This window comes from Diabrotica virgifera, chromosome 5 (genome assembly GCF_917563875.1).
Source record: "Diabrotica virgifera virgifera chromosome 5, PGI_DIABVI_V3a".
NCBI lineage: Eukaryota > Metazoa > Arthropoda > Insecta > Coleoptera > Chrysomelidae > Diabrotica > Diabrotica virgifera.
The window spans coordinates 216,808,980-216,826,072 of NC_065447.1; the positions used below are offsets into that span (position 1 = coordinate 216,808,980).

At 34.9% G+C, this 17,093-nt stretch overlaps 2 protein-coding genes across 3 annotated transcripts in view; one reads left to right on the forward strand and one right to left on the reverse strand.

Moving 5' to 3' along the window:
- Window positions 1-17,093, forward strand: part of LOC126884622 (protein HGV2) — a 100,327-nt gene that overhangs the window by 27,840 nt on the left and 55,394 nt on the right. The gene's annotated exons all lie outside the window — the stretch shown is intronic.
- The window catches only part of LOC126884623 (uncharacterized), a 54,312-nt gene that overhangs the window by 12,709 nt on the left and 24,510 nt on the right, over window positions 1-17,093 (reverse strand). The window contains exons 2-5 of the mRNA XM_050650683.1: window positions 15,690-16,146; window positions 8,120-8,359; window positions 2,965-3,084; window positions 597-734 (exon numbers count right to left, since the gene is read on the reverse strand). Coding sequence (XP_050506640.1) covers window positions 597-734; window positions 2,965-3,084; window positions 8,120-8,359; window positions 15,690-15,762 — 571 coding nt within the window. The 5' untranslated portion in view covers window positions 15,763-16,146. The remainder of the gene's footprint in view (window positions 1-596; window positions 735-2,964; window positions 3,085-8,119; window positions 8,360-15,689; window positions 16,147-17,093) is intronic.

A 17,093-nucleotide genomic window follows, 5' to 3' on the forward strand; every position in this document is an offset into this window, starting at 1 on the left:
TAATTTCTGTCACTTGTATTGTTATATCTTCTCCTTCAATGTTAACCTCTGTTGGTGATTGAGTTAAGTATTCGTCCCTATTTTCTGTCAGTAGTTCCCCATAGTACTTTTCCCATTTTTGTGTGGATATTAATTGAATGTTTGTGCTCTTCGTTTCGTTAGTTCTTATTTTATTGAGGAACTTCCATGTTTCTGTACATTTTCTGCCTCCCAGGTAGGTATTAATTTCCTGGCACTTCTTATCCCACATTTCTCTTTTTGCTTTTACTGTTGTTCTTCTTGTTATTCTTTTGAGTTCCAGGTATTCATCTCTATCTTTTTGTTGTTTACTGCTCAGCCATCTGATATACGCTTGCTTTTTCTCTTCTACGAGTGCTTCTATTTCTTTGTTCCACCATAGTTTTTCACTTTGTCTTTGAGTGTTAAAGCCGAGTGCTTCTTCTGCAGCTTTTTTAACGCTAACGACTACGTTTCTATATACCTCCTCTACTGTTGATGTTTCAGTTATATTCATTAGTTTGCCATCCAGTCTTTGTTGATATAGTATTCTTTAATAAAAATTTCTTAAAAAATATTCTTCTAAAAAATTGTTTTACCTGCTAATAAATACATTACTCCTGTAACTAGGACGGCACTTATCTGATGCTGGAAAACCCCAAAGGCTCCGATTAGGGCAGCACTACCCAAAATTATGAGACAAACTAGGGCGCATGATATTGACAAGTTTTGCATACCTGTAAAAAATATAAGGTTCTGAAATTCTTATCTTGTGGCATGTCTAAGTTAAATGTTATGTTTATATGGGATACGCCACTGTTAGGTTATAATGACAATTACATTTTTGCCTAAAAAATGCTTTGAACTCGATTTCCACTCTGGAAATCGAGTTCAAAAGATTATTGTCGTCAAGTCATTGGGGTACATGTAAGTTATTAATTACTGGGGTATAAATTATAAAAAATATTTTCGTGTATTGTGTGTTGCATCCTATATATGTGTAGTTTACGATTGATTTTCTCGTTAATCTTTCGAAAACGATTTCCGGAGTGGAAATTAAAATATCAAGTATTTTTTAGGTAAAAATATAAATAAAAAAATCAACACGGCAACAGGTGCATGTTTTCAAAAAAACTGATAGTGTGTAAAACATTTATTAAAAATCAGCTAAGTACTTTCAGCATCTCAAAATGCCATCATCAGAGCTTCCTATAAAAAGACTATAGGTCTGGATCCCGCGTATGAAAAAAAAGTTGATTAATAGCAAGCTGAAAATTTGTTAATAGCTTAACGGTGTCTAGTCGGATAAACTTTGATATATGGGAACACTGGAACAGGAGCAGTTTTAATTGTGGAACAGGTTAAAAATTTGGAACGGTCAGACTACGAAAACGGCACATTTATTTTGTCCGACAGAACAGACTTAAACTCTCCGAGCAGAGATTAAACTCTCATGCAAAAATCAGACTGCTATTTATCACCTGTCATAATTCCTGTCATTTGACATATTCTACATGTTCCACTCATTAAAACGCCATTTGGTGATAAATAACAGTCTGATTTTTGCATGAGAGTTTAATCTCTGTTTGGAGAGTTTAAGTCTGTTCTGTCGGACAAAATACATGTGCCGTTTTCGTGGTCTGATCGTTCCAAATTTTTAACCTGTTCCACAATTAAAACTTCCCCTGTTCCAGTGTTCCCATATATCAAAGTTTGTCCGACTAGACACCTTTAAGCTATTAACAAATTTTCAGCTTGCTATTAATCAACTTTTTTTTCATACGCGGGATCCAGACCTATAAAGTTAAGTGACTTATTCATAAAAAATACAAAGGTAGAAAAAACTTACGTCTTGTAGGTATAAATACCTCAAAAGAAGAGTAATTGTTGACCAACACACTAGATTTAAAATTGACTCAGGGCTAAGCCTCTGGTCATGGGTAAAGAACCCTTAAAATATATAAAATATCACATTGATGTGAGTATTTCACAATATGGCTACCATATTACATGAACAGCTGTTACTGACAATGTTGAAATGACGAAGAAGGAAGCTAAACGGAAACAGAGTCTCATGCGACCTCTATATTCTTCTTCTTCTTCTTCAGCCTGTGTTCGTCCACTGCTGGACATAGGCCTCTTCCATTTGCTTCCATCGATTTCTACTCTTGGCAATTCTCATCCACTGCTTGCCCGCGACTTGTTTGATATCATCTGCCCACCTCTTCTGCGGTCTGCCTACTCCTCGCCTGTTCTCTCTTGGTCTCCAGACCTGGACACAGAGACTAACAAACTGGAGACCTCTATATTATTAAATAATAATAAAAAAAATTGAAAATGACAACGTTGTCAGTTGTCATATATAGGTTAAATGAAGTCAAGTGAAGTTAATATAAAATTCTGGAAGCTAATTTTTTTAAATTAAAATTGTTAATGTAAAGTGAAAAGTTAAAATGTGTATAAATTATCAAAATTATCAAAGTATTTTTAAAGACAAAACCGTTAATGCTTGACTAAATAATAGAAGTAAGATAGATGAAAACAAACCAAGTATACTATGTAGAATTCTACTATCTCTTTGGGGACTGAAGTTATGTTTAGAAATATGTAAATGATTACCAAAACTGGATTTATCAATCTTGGACAAATGTTTACATTGGACAAATACGTGTTTCCAAAGGTCGCATGGCTCTACCCACATAGGTCGCAGTCTCCACATGACAATTTATATATGCCACTTTTAGACGTTTTTAATTTATCTTTGCTGTGAGAAAAAATAGATGTTGTGCTTTTCTATTTAAAAATATAATTGTCATTACAACCTAACTGTGGCTAATCCCATATAAACATAATGTATAAAAAATATAATATATACCTAAAAATAATCTCGAAAAAGAAGCTGAGGTCAGTTTATATAAATTATCATTAGCTCCAAAAAAAGATAGTGTACTTAAATTAATTACTTACGGTGTTGCCAATCAGCTCTTGGTTCATACCCTCGTACACCATCTATTCCACCAGACAAATAGTTGACACATGACTGGACGGTTGGAAAACCCACCCTACCCAGTAGATTTATTTCTTCATCTGAAACAAAATACAATAAATATAAATATAAACAGTATAAAAAACCATGCATGAATACACGTTCAAGTCACTTTTGAAGATTGAGGATTAATGGAATTCATTTTTAAAACTGGAAGGAACTGGAATATGAGTCTACTGATCTAGAACCAAATTCTCGGACAGCCTGGGTAAAATACCTTGCATATTTAAAAGGGAAAGCCACGCCAGGAAGATGCGGCTAACTAAACGTGGAGTGGACAAAACATCTTAGATAAAAAGAAATGTCTGTTGGTGAAGCAACCGACACCGTAACTCCACAATGATATAGGAATGTTTAACGAAATTAAATGAACTGAGCAATGAACATTTAGTTACACTTCTATGATTGCGGATATAGCGGAGAGGAAGGAAGCCAACTTATCGAATAATGTATCAAAATAGGTAATAATAATAGTCTCCCGTTTTATACCGCTAACGCGGCTTTGGGATTATAGCAGGGTAATCTGATATATCTAGGGCCTACGGTATACAAAGGAAGGTAACAGGGCCAGTGCTACGCTTCAACCGCCTATTATTACCCCTGGTTTTACCCAAGGTACTCGTTTTATTCAGGCTGAGTCGACCTGGGGCCTATTAGCTGTTCTCGCCGGCGCTGGGATTTGAACCCGGGTCTACCTGCATGGGAGTCAGACATACTACCACCTGAGCTACTCCGGCCCTCCTATCAAAATAGGTAAAAAACTATGTTGTTCAAAATACTTCTAGAGAGCTAGCCCTAGCTATATTCATAGCCGATTTAAAGATTGCATTAGTTTAAATACAAAGCGTTTACCTTGTTCAACACGAATACATACAGGTCATTATCGACTAGAAAGCACCTGCAAATAGTAAATATAACATAATGCAGGTTCTGGAGAGTAAAGGTTGAAACTTCTCTGCATATACTCTCAACCTGCTGCACAGTGGTTCCAAATGCTGAAAACATGGTCATGAGGCGAAAAAAGGAGTCCATATTTGGGGATTTTCATGTTTACAGTTGTTTTCTCATAGTATCGTAGAGTCCTAATACGCAGGTATGAGGATCAGACTGGATGTATTCTGGTTCACAACTCAGGAACAAGTGGGCCATGTCCGGGATTATTTTGGTCGGCAAAGAAAGTGAAAAAGAACGCGTATATTGAAAACGCTGTAAAATGTTTTGTAGTTTATCAATTTTATCGCTGTAAAGCAGATTCTTTTTTTTTAAGTATGTAGTAATGTAATATGTAACTTAAATCAACATTTATTAACAATAAATGCCTTAAATTTGTTAATGCATAAATAGTGAAAATTTACTTGAAATAATTAAAATTTTGTAAAGATGCATTCAAAAAGTACAAAATTCTGCATAATTCTGCGACTAATGTCTATTAGTCTTAAAATATATTGTAAGGAGATACAGAATCACTTTGGTTTAGCTGCCTATAACTGCCTATGCATTGCTGGCAGTTGTTTGAATACAAAAGTGGGAAATGACGCATATTACATGATTCTGGCGATTGTTGAGTATGTATGGGCAGTTGTACATAAGAAATATGTTCTGAATATTGTACTTCATAAAGAAAATGTATTGGTAATCAGCCATAGGCGTAACCAGGATGATTCTAAGGGGGGGGGTTACATCTACCTGAAAGGGGGGGGGTTACAACTACTGGAAATATCTGAGGGATATGATGTTAAGCGTATAGAGCTGGAAGTACATCCCAATGGGGGGGGGGGTTACAACCCCCAAAACCCCCCCCTGGTTACGCCTATGTAATCAGCAGTTTCAAAAGTCCTTTATAATATAAAATTTTAAACAAAAATGCGGCTAAAATAAAATTTTCGAATTACTTTGGCCATATTGAATCCGCCATGTTGTTTAAAAAAAAAGTAAAGTTAGATTTGTAATCAGCGACCTTAACCTACAAATTTGACAAACATTTTTTCTTTTTGATTGATATTTTCAATTTCTTTCCGCCATGTTGGATCCGCCATTTTGTTTTTCAGAAAAAAATAATGCCAGATTCGTAATCAGCGATGCCAAAAACCCTTAAGAACGAAAGTAATTCCAAAATGTTTAAACAATATACGCTTTTAAAGGTTCATGACCACGTTTTCGGCATTTGGAACCACTGTGTGTCCTAAGGAACTCATGCACGTTATCTGAAAGCATATCAAATATAAAAAGGGGATTTATCTAGCAGTCTCTAGATAATCAAAACTTCTTGCGTGCTGTAACCACTAAGAAACAATCAGAGAAGTCAAGAAAAGGGGGACACTAGATCTCATAGATAGCAGTGTAACAACAGTAGTAACATTAACTCACTTTTGGTAGTGAGACACAGGGACGTTTTGAAACTTTAACCAAGTGCCCCCAATAACTCAAAGTATACTGAGATGTTTGAACGCATTAGTAGCAGAAGAATAGATATGGAACGGATGGTAGTTAAAGGCAATTAGCTGAAAAAATATCTAGAGAAAGAAACACATTGCGATGGTCAGACCAAATAAAAAACATGACTCATTCATTCTTGGAAGCAATACTACATGCACGAGGAAAAGATGATGAGCAGTAGTCAACTTAATGCTATAACGTCACAAGTAAAAAGGATATAGTATAGTCGACGAAAAGTCTATGGTAAATGATTCATTCGTAGAAAAACTACTACGTGAACTACTTTATATATATATATATATATATATATATATATATATATATATATATATATATATATATATATATATATATATATATGTGTGTGTGTGTCATCTACTGAATACTAAATAATTTTATAATCCAAGCAGATAATATAAATTCCAAGCATGCTATATATGCTTCATATCAGGGGACATTCCAAACGGTTGATTCCTCACCTTGAAGATAGTCATCCACCTCTGTTGTACGAAAATCCGGGCATTGCATTGTTCATAATACAAAATTATTGCCCACAGCTCCTCGCTGCAGTCCAATGACAGGATGTTGATACATCTATCATCCATCATTTTGTCTTAATCGCAGATAAGTCCATCAGCCATAATACCAGCCAAAAACATGGCGCTTCCTCCTGTAAATGGAGGAATAGGGTGATTATGGGCTAATTGGACAGCTCTTGTTGGTTGGCTCTAAACAATGAATCCCGCAACTATCATTTATCAAGCAAACCCCGGTTTCTCAGAAAAGCGTGACCGAATTCCAGCCCACTACAGTGTAGACTCTCGTTTTTCACGGTTCAGTCGAGAAACTCTTGATGGTCGCCGATATCTTAAATCTGTTTGTAACTGTCATCTTCGTAGTGCATAAACAGATAAGTTAACCGTAACTGCATGTCTGATCTCCCTTTGAAGCTCTGCTACTGTCACTGCTGTAGCAGACATCTTAAACATGCTTGCACCTTGCACCAGTCGTCTTCATAGTGAAGAAACATATACGTCACCCCTAAGTGCTTGTCTAATCTCCCCTTGAAAGCTCTGCTACTGCTGTAGTAGGATATCTTCTTGTTTTTAATGTTATACAGTACTAAAAGTGTTTATTTAATTTACATATCGGAAATGTGTACCATTGCGTTGCAAATAAGCTTGCTAACTATTTTCCAGTTAATCCAGCATATTTGAGCCCATCAGAATCAAAACCTGCTAAATCCTAAATTTTTCGTTCTGCTAAATCCAAATTAAAGTACAAATTTCTGAAGATGAAGATACAGAAAAATGACAAATCAGTGTTCAATTTTATGACATTTATTGATGACCCTTTGAATGAGAAATGCCGGATACTTTTTGGAAAATGGACATTTTTAATGTTTTTTTAGTCTCCTGGCAAAATTTGAAAACATGGATCTAGCAGGTTTTGATTCTATAGGCCTCATTTATAAAAATTGGGTACTGCAGTTGTTGAAAACAAGTTATTATTTGTCATAGTTCTCTAATATCTGCTGGCGGAATTTTTGACTTTAATACTGATTCGTTCAGCATGTGCCAAATGTATAAATCGGATGCTGTCAGATCAGGTGAGTGAGCTGGATACTCTGATTCAGTTCGACCAGATATACTGTTTTCCTAAATCTCGAACAAAACGTGAGCGGTAAGGATAACCCCCAGGAGATTTGAACAGTGTACGTGTGGATGTTTCACTGATATTCAGTTTAAACGAAGTATGTTGAAGGCTTCGTTTTGGAGACTATAAGCTCTGGGAACGCGTCTTTGATTATTGTTGGTAAGAACTCGTTTTAGACGACCGGAAAAGTCCTTGCGCTGACAACACTTTAAATAAGGGCCGCCTTTAAACACTTTTAGTTTTCACAACGGTTTTAATAATAGAACACTGTTAATATAATGAATATGACATCATAATTTACTGATAATAAGTGACTGATAGGACCTCATCTTCTGGAATTTCGAGCGTCTCCGATACTACATTGATGCAATTAGATTTTTCAGGGGATTTTTGGAGTTGCTGAACAGAAATACGCCATCAGAACCGACCTCCTAAAACCTTCGAAATTCCATAAGATGACGTGCATATCAGTCAACCTGGGCACTAGGTGTTCTGAGGGACGGTTCTGATGTCATATTCGTGTGCAGCAACTCCAAAAACTCCCCGAGTAATCTGGTTGTATGAATTTATTGCCGAAACCCCTCGGAACTTCAGAAGATGACGTGCCTCAGCAGTCATCCTGGGCACCAGATGCTCTGGGGGTCGGTTCTGATATCGTATTGATGTTCAGTGACCTCAGAAACGTCCCTAATAACAAAATCTGGCCCTCTTAATATATTGATTTTGACATGTTTATGCACTTTTGGGTGCATTTTAAAATGCAATAATGCATTTCCACTCATTTTTATGTTGTAGACTTTCTTGCTAACGTCATCCTGAACACAATATAAGTTGCAAGTCAATAAGTGCTGTATTTAAAAATCGATTTATTCCGCTGTCATTTAAATATCGAGGTAATTTTGTTATCGAGTTTTCGGATTTAACATTTTAAAACCGAGTGATACAAAACTGTTATACAAAATCTATATATGTAAATCATCTTACCTGATAAACTAACACACAATGTCCAAATTCCCCCATGCATTGGCACTAAAAATGCTATCGTTCTATCTCGCTCGTTCGTTGATATCCTAGCAACAGTTCTGTCAAGCAGCCACTGTACTCTGACTGAGCTATTAGCCAAAAAATCTACACCATTTTTGTCCCACGTCACCTCTTCCCAATGGTCGGTCATGATGGCTGCGCAAAGCATTCCCGTTGCGCAAGTTGTTAGCACTAGAGTTCCTAGAAATTAAATTTGAATAAACGAACGACTCATGGTAAATATTTGACTGTAAATAAATAAAAAAACATCGACCATGCGACTTTTAGTAAGATAGTAGACCCCAGAGGTAGCAGACTATCCTGCTATATGTCGCGGTAGCGGTATTAGTCCAAGAACCAAAGCGTTTCACCTCACAATTTTTACAGAATGGATCAATTTGCTTGAAAATTTGAGAATAAGTAATGGATAGTCCATGGATCAAAATCAGACAGGCGCTTTTACCATGGGGGTGGAAATTTTTTATTATATTTTGACCGCAAAAGTTAATAAAAACATTTATTCTAAGCAAAAAATGTTCTATACATTTTTTTGATAAAATTGATAGTTTTTGATTTATTCGCTATCGAAAGTGTCAGTTTTATATCGAAAAAATCAATGTTTTTCGATGGTATACTCATTTACGATTCACTCAATTTTTGTCGTAGAACAAATTTTATCAAACCAAGTTCTTGGGAATTAAATTACCTACAATTTCATATTCATAGATTTTTTCGTATCTGTGATGCTAATCTTTCTATTCTGAAGAGAATGGCATTTTTTACCAAATTGCAAACATTCGTTATTCGCTTTAAACTTCGGTTTTTTAAAAACTAATCATTCTAAGAAAGTCAAACTTCTAAAATCTATTAAGGGGCTATCCTAGTGTAAAAGTACGAAATTCATATACTTTTTTTGGGAATTTCTAAAATAAAAAGTAGTTTACCAATTGTTTTGAAAATTTTCATGGGCATTTATTATAAAAAGAAGTACAGTGGAACCTCGATAACTCGGATTAATCGGGACCGCGGCCGATCCGGGTTATCGAAAATCCGGGTTAGCCGGAGAATATAGTAAAAATTAATAAATAACCTCCATTACAATTACAAAAACATGAAACACATATGCACAGTACACATCTAAATTACGTATAGTTGTATAGAGTGTAGAGTTTTGTTCATTTCTTGGTAAAAAACTCAGTCATACTGTAGAGATGTACCGACACCATAATATGGTAGGTCTGGATCCTGCGTACAAAAAAAAATTGATAAATAGCAAGCTGAAAATTTGTTATTAGCTTAAGGGTGTCTAGTCGGACAAACATTAATATATGGGAACACTGGAACAGGGGAAGTTTTAACTGTGGAACAGGTTAAAAATTTGGAACGGTCAGACCACGAAAACGGCACATGTATTTTTTCCGACAGAACAGACTTAAACTCTCCGAACAGAGATTAAACTCTCATGCAAAAATCAGACTGCTATTTATCACCAAATTGGCGTTTTAATGAGTGGAACATGTAGAATATGTCAAATGACAGGAATTATGACAGGTGATAAATAGCAGTCTGATTTTTGCATGAGAGTTTAATCTCTGTTCGGAGAGTTTATGTCTGTTCTGTCGGACAAAACAAATGTGCCATTTTCGTGTTCTGACCGTTCCAAATTTTTGACCTGTTCCACAATTAAAACTGCCCCTGTTCCAGTGTTCTCATATATCAAAGTTTATCCGACGAGACACCCTTAAGCTATTAATAAATTTTTAGCTTGCTATTAATCAACTTTTTTTTCATACGCGGGATCCAGACCTATGGTAGCATAATATCATATTATGATGCTGCAATAAATTTATTTTAAAGATTCGTCTTTATCAATCCTACCTAATGTTTCTAGTTTCTTTTCCATTGTCACTGCAACGTTTTTACGTTTTGTTACCATTACGTAGACAAAGCAAACACAATCTGAAGCACGATTACATTACAGAACGGAAGTGATTAATAGGCTGTACTACACACAATACAAGAATTTTTAAATAGTCACGTCTTTTTTAAACAATACTAAGACAGTTTGACATAAATAAAGAAAAAGGAATACAGACAGGTGTCTGTTCTATCCGATAAGCTGAGACGGTCGCTCTGGCTGCCGCCGTGTGCATGAATCATTTTTACTATTGTACTTATGTGTTCAAATTACACAAATACACATTATCTCTGAAATATTATTTGGCCTACATACATTTTTATTTGATAAAATTGTTAAATTATTTGTTAAATTTTTGTCTGATGAAAATCGGTCCGGGTTAGCCGGACTTCCGGGTTATCGGGGGCCGACTTATCGGGGTTCCACTGTACATGTAAACAGTTTTCATAAAAAAATATTAAACATTAAACGATTTATGCGCCATCTACTGGCACCGTGAAAATAAAAACATGGCTCCACTGCTGCAGTGATTGAGACTAATATAGATCCTGAAACATAAAATTTCAAAGTGATTATTGAAATATAAGTTATTTCCTATACCATCAACTAGGATTTTTGAAAAATATTAAAATTTGGAAAAATGACGAAGTGTTGAATTTTTTTTAAAATTAGCTAAAACATTTTCTGTTTCAAAAACCGCCAAATTGACATTTTTTATCCGATCACAAAACCCCTAGTTGATGGTATAGAAAATAACTTATATTTCAATAATAACTTTGAAATTTTATGTTTCAGGATCTCTTTTAGTCCCAATCACTGCAGCAGTAGAGATATGTTTTTATTTTCATGGCGTCAGTAGATGGCGCATAATTCGTTTACTTTTCAATATTTTTTTTATCAAAATTGTTTAACATGCACTTCTTTTTATAATAAATGCTCATGCAAATTTTCAAAACAATTGGTACAGTACTTTTTATTTAAGAAATTATCAAAAAAAGTATATGAATATCGTACTTTTACACTAGGATAGCCCCTTAATAATACATAAATAGAGAAGATTAAATAAGGCCAATGACTAAATAAGCCGCTAACATTATTATGCTTCCAATTGGATTTCTCCTTTTTTTTTCAAAAAATATATTGATTTTTTAACCGTAACTTTTTTAATTTTTTGTCTTGGAAAGTTCGTTAAAAAAGAATTTTGTAGGTTTTTACAAGATCTATAAGGCTATTAATATTAAATCCTTTTAAAATTCTCAGTCACAAAAAGAGGTGGCATTGAAAGGGTTCGTAAAGGTGGTTTTTGCATGATATTACAAGTTTTAATTGTCAATAGCTCTCTCAATTTTTGATGTAAAAAAATTTTTGCAAACCAGGTTCTTGGGAATTAAATAAGCTATAATTTCATATTGAAATATTTTTTCGTATCTCTGATGCTAATCTTTCTATTCTGAAGGAAAGGGCATTTTTTACCAAACTACAAAAACTCGTTATTCGCTTTTAACTCCATTTTTTTTAAACTAATCATCCTAAGCCGATCAAACTTCTAGAACCTATTAATAATACATAAATCAAGAAAACCAAATCAGGTCAATGACAAATTTTAATTAGGGTGGTGATTAGGGGGTTGTTTACGATCACTTTTTTGCTGAAAAAAATAGGGACTGACATTCTTTTCATTATAAGTCACTTAATTTTTTTTAGCTAGAGATTTTTTTTTATTTCTAGAGATACATTTTGTTAAATACTTTAAATTAGTTTTAACGAGTTATTCTCGAAAAATGCATAGTTTTCCCGTCCTTTGACTTTGAAACTACAATATTTAGCATTTGACGAAGAAGAGCCAACATATAATAAAGTATAGCTCGATTACTATTGGTCTTAAGGAAAATTAAAAAAAAAACGGTTTTGTTTATTTTTTCAAAAGGTACATTTTTGTTAAGTAAAGTTGTTTTGATAAAACGAAAACTTTTTGAGTTATTAGCAGAAAACTGATTAAAAACATTGATTTTTTCGATATAAAACTCACACTTTCGGTAGCGAATAAATCGAAAACTATTAATTTTATCAAAAGAAATGTATAGAACGTTTTTTGCTTATAATGAATGTTTTTACCAACTCTTGCAGTCAAAATATAATAAAAATTTTCATCCCCGAGATGGGGTGGCAACCACCCCCATGGTAAAAGCGCCTTTTGGCATGATATAGATTTTGATCCTTGGACTATCCTCTACTTATTCTCAAATTTTCAAGCAAATCGATCTGTTTTGTAAAAATTGCGAGGTTTTGTCCTATTTTAAGCTTCATTACTTGGACTATATCACTTGGTGTTAAGTCTAGCTGTAATAATCTTTTTTTATCTAGACTGACAAAATATTGTTAGTGTTTAAAAATTAAACATTGGCTTAGATACGTGGATGACACTTTTATCATCTGGACCCACGGAGAAGAAAAATTAAAAGTATTTTTAGAACACATCAACAATATCCATCATAAAATTCAATTTACTATGGAGCTGGAAGAAAACGATCAAATATCATTCTTAGATGTGTTAATAATAAAGAAAGAAGACGGACACATAGGCCATACAGTGTATCGAAAACCGACAAATATATACATGCTGTTTCACATCATCACTCTGAACAATTACATTCAGTCATCAAAACCTTGATTACAAGATCCGAAAGACTGACAGACCAAGAACATCAAAATGAAGAAATGCATAATGTGAAAAACAGCGTTAAGAAAAGACTGCTTCTCAACATACACTATCGAAAAAGCTCAGAGTGCTCGAAGAAGAATTAAGGGCCCAACTGAAGACGTAAAACCGATTGGCAAAACCATTCTGCCAGATGTGAAGGATACAACAGAGAAAATAGGGAGAGTGAAAACACAAAATAAAATCGATTTTATCACAACACAACGCTTTTGAGCGTTGGTGTTATCGAAGAATATTACCAATATCATGGGTAGACAAAATTAGCAATACAGTGGAACCCCGATAAGTCGGCCTCCGATAACCCGGAAGTCCGGTTAACCCGAACCGATTTTTATCAGAAAAAACAAACATTTTTTCAGTTTGACTGAGTTTTTAACCAATAAATGAACAATACTGTATACAACGTACGTAATTTAGATGTACTGTGCATATGTATTTCACGTGTTTGCAATTTTATAATGGAGTTTATCTGTAGGTAATTTATTAATTTTTACCATATTCTTCGGCTAACAGCTAACATCCCTTGCACAACATGTCGCAAATACAGGACATACAATAAACCTGAACCACACGACGATGAAACTAACATAAAAATCAAAATAGTGAAATCAGAGAATCGATAGAAATAAAAAAAAACCCAACAGTCTAAACCAAAGAGATGATGGTCAAAGGCTTCCTACAACATGGAAAACGGTACTGAAGAAAAAGGCCAAAATAAATCAGGCAACGACATCGACGCCGATCACCCCTCCTGCTCAACCAACCTATACAGAGCCAATAAGAAGAGTCAGGAACCGCGCGTGCGGATTAAGCGTATCACGATCGACTATATAAGTGACAGTATCGATAAGAAGAGTCAGTTCAGTTAGTTGGCCTCAAGCCAGGGTTACCAGACCTAGGGAATTTTGAGCCAGCTTAGGGAAAAGGGAAATTTTATTCAATTCTATGAAAAATCTAGGGAATTTTTAATATTTGTAAGACGATTTTAAAAAATCTGTTGGATTTTATAAACTTTACAAAATTGCACATGTATTATCTACTTGGAAATCGTATTATTCGGGAATCACAGCAATGCGTCAAAGTTTAGAAGTGAAGAGAATATGACAGATATCGATTCAGATCGATTTTTACGATTATTCCCCATTTGTCAATAAAGGCAAACAAACATCAATAAGGTTATGCTGTAAATCGTAAATCCATAATTAATCAGGGTTTCTGATTTCTGGATTGTAGGATTAAATTATTGTCCATATATAAAATCCACAGAGATCTCTCTGGGATTTGGTTCTTCCATTACCATGGTATAAACAATTATGTAAAATTCGAGATGCTAGAATTAATTTCTGTAGTTGGACACAGCATTTTATCACATTGTTGAGTCTACAAAAAACAACTCTATACATAGAAAATATAAAAAAGATAACCATAAATGTTCGATTTTTGATTTGGTGTATCGCTTGTCAGTAATAATCGATTCGAATCGATCATTCGTTTCGATTATTTTTAATTTTGACCATTTCGGGCATTGTACAGTTTGGGAGTACACTGCTAGAAGTGTACAATATTTTCCGTACAATGCTAGGATTGTCCAATTTCGGGCATTGCTCATAACTCATAACATATACACAAAAATACTAGATCTACTCGCAGAGCACATCCTGAACTTACCGAGAGGGAGAACGCATGCGCATTAGCTGCTCAGAGTGAAAAATTCGACCTTGTCCAACGCCCAATTTTGTAATGCGCATGCGTTCTCCCTCTGGATAAGTTTAGGATGTGCTTAGCGAATAGACCTATTGAAAATATATAGGGAATTCTAGGTTAAAAATTGTTGTCAAGTTGTTAGGGAAATCTAGAGAAATTTTGGCAAAAATTCTAGGGAATTAAAAAAATATCATCTGGCAACCCTGCTTCAAGCAACAGCGAGAAGCGGAACTACCTGGGCCTAGATTCCGTGCACTGTAGATATCTACAGTCGCTTTCTGTCGATGGCAATTGTCATGAAAATATTTGAATTTTTAGTTTTAATTCAAATATTTTCTTGTTTTACTAAGTGTCACTTCAGCATCAATTAGAGTATAACCTAGCAAAACTAGAAAATAATTCAATTAAAGCTAAAAATTCAAATATTTTCATGACACGTGACATCGATAGAAGGCGACTGTAGATATCTACAGTGCACGGAATCCAGGCCCTGACTCGACGGGTCTTGGAAAGTTGGTCGACAACACTTCGTCGACGGAAAATTAGTCGACAAACAGTTGGTCGAATGCACAATTCATCGAATATACAATTCGTCGACGAACATTTTTGATCGAATGGATTTTTCGTCGACAAACTGTTATTTCTCTTTAGGATAAAGGGATTAATGGTGACAAACGACGGATTATTGGTTTTTATTTTGTTAACTGGACTATTGTATTATACATATCTGAATTTATTTTTTTTTCGGGGTTTTGTTAATTTTTTTTCTAAATCTTAATTATTTTTAAATTTCATGAAAAAATTGGCTGCGGTGGGAGAGTAGACAGCAAAAATAAACCGATATTTTAATTAGTGATGTTGTAGCGTTCTTCTTTTTGGTGACAATTGATACTTATCAACATTTTAGACTACAGCAGAAGATTTAAACAAAATCTTGAAAAAAAAATAAAAATCAATAATCCTTCATTTGTCACCATTATTCCCTTTGGGTCTTTGTCGACGAAAAATCCATTCGATCAAATGTTCATCGACGAATTGTACATTCAATGAATTGTGCATTCGACCAACTGTTGTCGACTAATTTTCCGTCGACGAAGTGTTCTCGACCAACTTTCCGACACCGGACTCGACAATGGCAAGTGCGACATTGGTCGAAATTATTGTTCTTCAAAAAGGTAAAATTAACTTACCTAAGAGAAAGAATACGCTAGGATGGACACTGCAGTTCCAACCTGTTTCGTCGTCTGCGTCCGAGTTCTCCATCAGAGAAGGCTCGTAATCGACAATGAGAAGGTCGTACTCTTGCTCGTGCTTCTTCAGTTTGATGGCAACCTCCCTGAGGAAGCACAGGATATTGTCGCACTTAAGAAACGTCGTTGTGTCGTTTGATACTTACTAATATACTGGTAAGAAGCCGATTTCGGTTTCTACTTATTTTTTATTTGATTAGGTAGTACCGTTAGGCCAAATTATGTAGTACCGTTATTTTAGATTTGCTGCAAGCCATTTTTGTTCATTGGAGATTAGTTTTTTGTACAATTTAGTTTTTATGTAGCAAAACTTTGGTTTTCTAAAATAGTATGCACAACAGGTTGGTTTTGGTTTTGGATGTTTGTTCCAGATGTGCGTTTCCTTTTTGCTAGACACCTGAAAAAGAAAACGATGTATCATCAGTTAGTATATTTAGAATATAGTTTTAAAAAGTAGGTACATTGGTTTTAACCAGTGAGAACAGTTTTGTCTTTCTTCACAATTTCAAACCTAATTAGCTTAGAGGTGCGTGTCCGCCTTTTGTGCCGAATGATGTCGGTTTAAAGGTCTTGACAAATCTCAAACTCGTAATCTGTCTAATGTAGCTTCTCTACACTTAGTCGGCCGGAGTCGACGTTTAAATTTTCACATACAGCACATACTCGGTGGACAGCAAGCTATAGCAGAAACGCGACGGTAGACCGCATACTGTAGTAGCACCAAAAAAAAGTATACACTTTAATACCTCTAAACTCCCAAGTTTTTATACTATAGATATTTAAAATGCGAATTTTACATGCGGCTTTATCTAAACCAATCACGAGTCAGTAGTCATATTTTCAATAATCTATTGATTTTAAGACCACTGATCTTTCCCTTCTCCAGTCACCCCTCCCTGTACCAAATTCCTCACTTTATTCGACACCTTCCTCACCGTTTACAACAAATATGACACACCCCCTACTCTTATAAAGAAAGCATTCCGAGAAATACTAGACAAAACATCTTTTGATTTAGTTCTTTACACCTGTGACGATAATGTAATTTTATCATCTAGAGTACGCCAATGTATTAAGCAAAATGTGTTTTTATACCGTTTCTAACAGTATAAAACACGAAACGGAAAGCCATTTGATTATTCTCGGTGAGCTGAACGGAGAATAAACAAGAAGGTATAGTAGGTGATTTAAATAATCCCGACCATATTCCGAAACCCTTCCGAGCCCCGTCGACTTGGTGCGTTGAGCGATTTCGACGTTTAATTTTACCCATTATATACGAAAGGTGATCTTAATTCTTTACATGTCTTTCCTTCTGGTGAGTTGAGCGAGATGTCCTCTCCT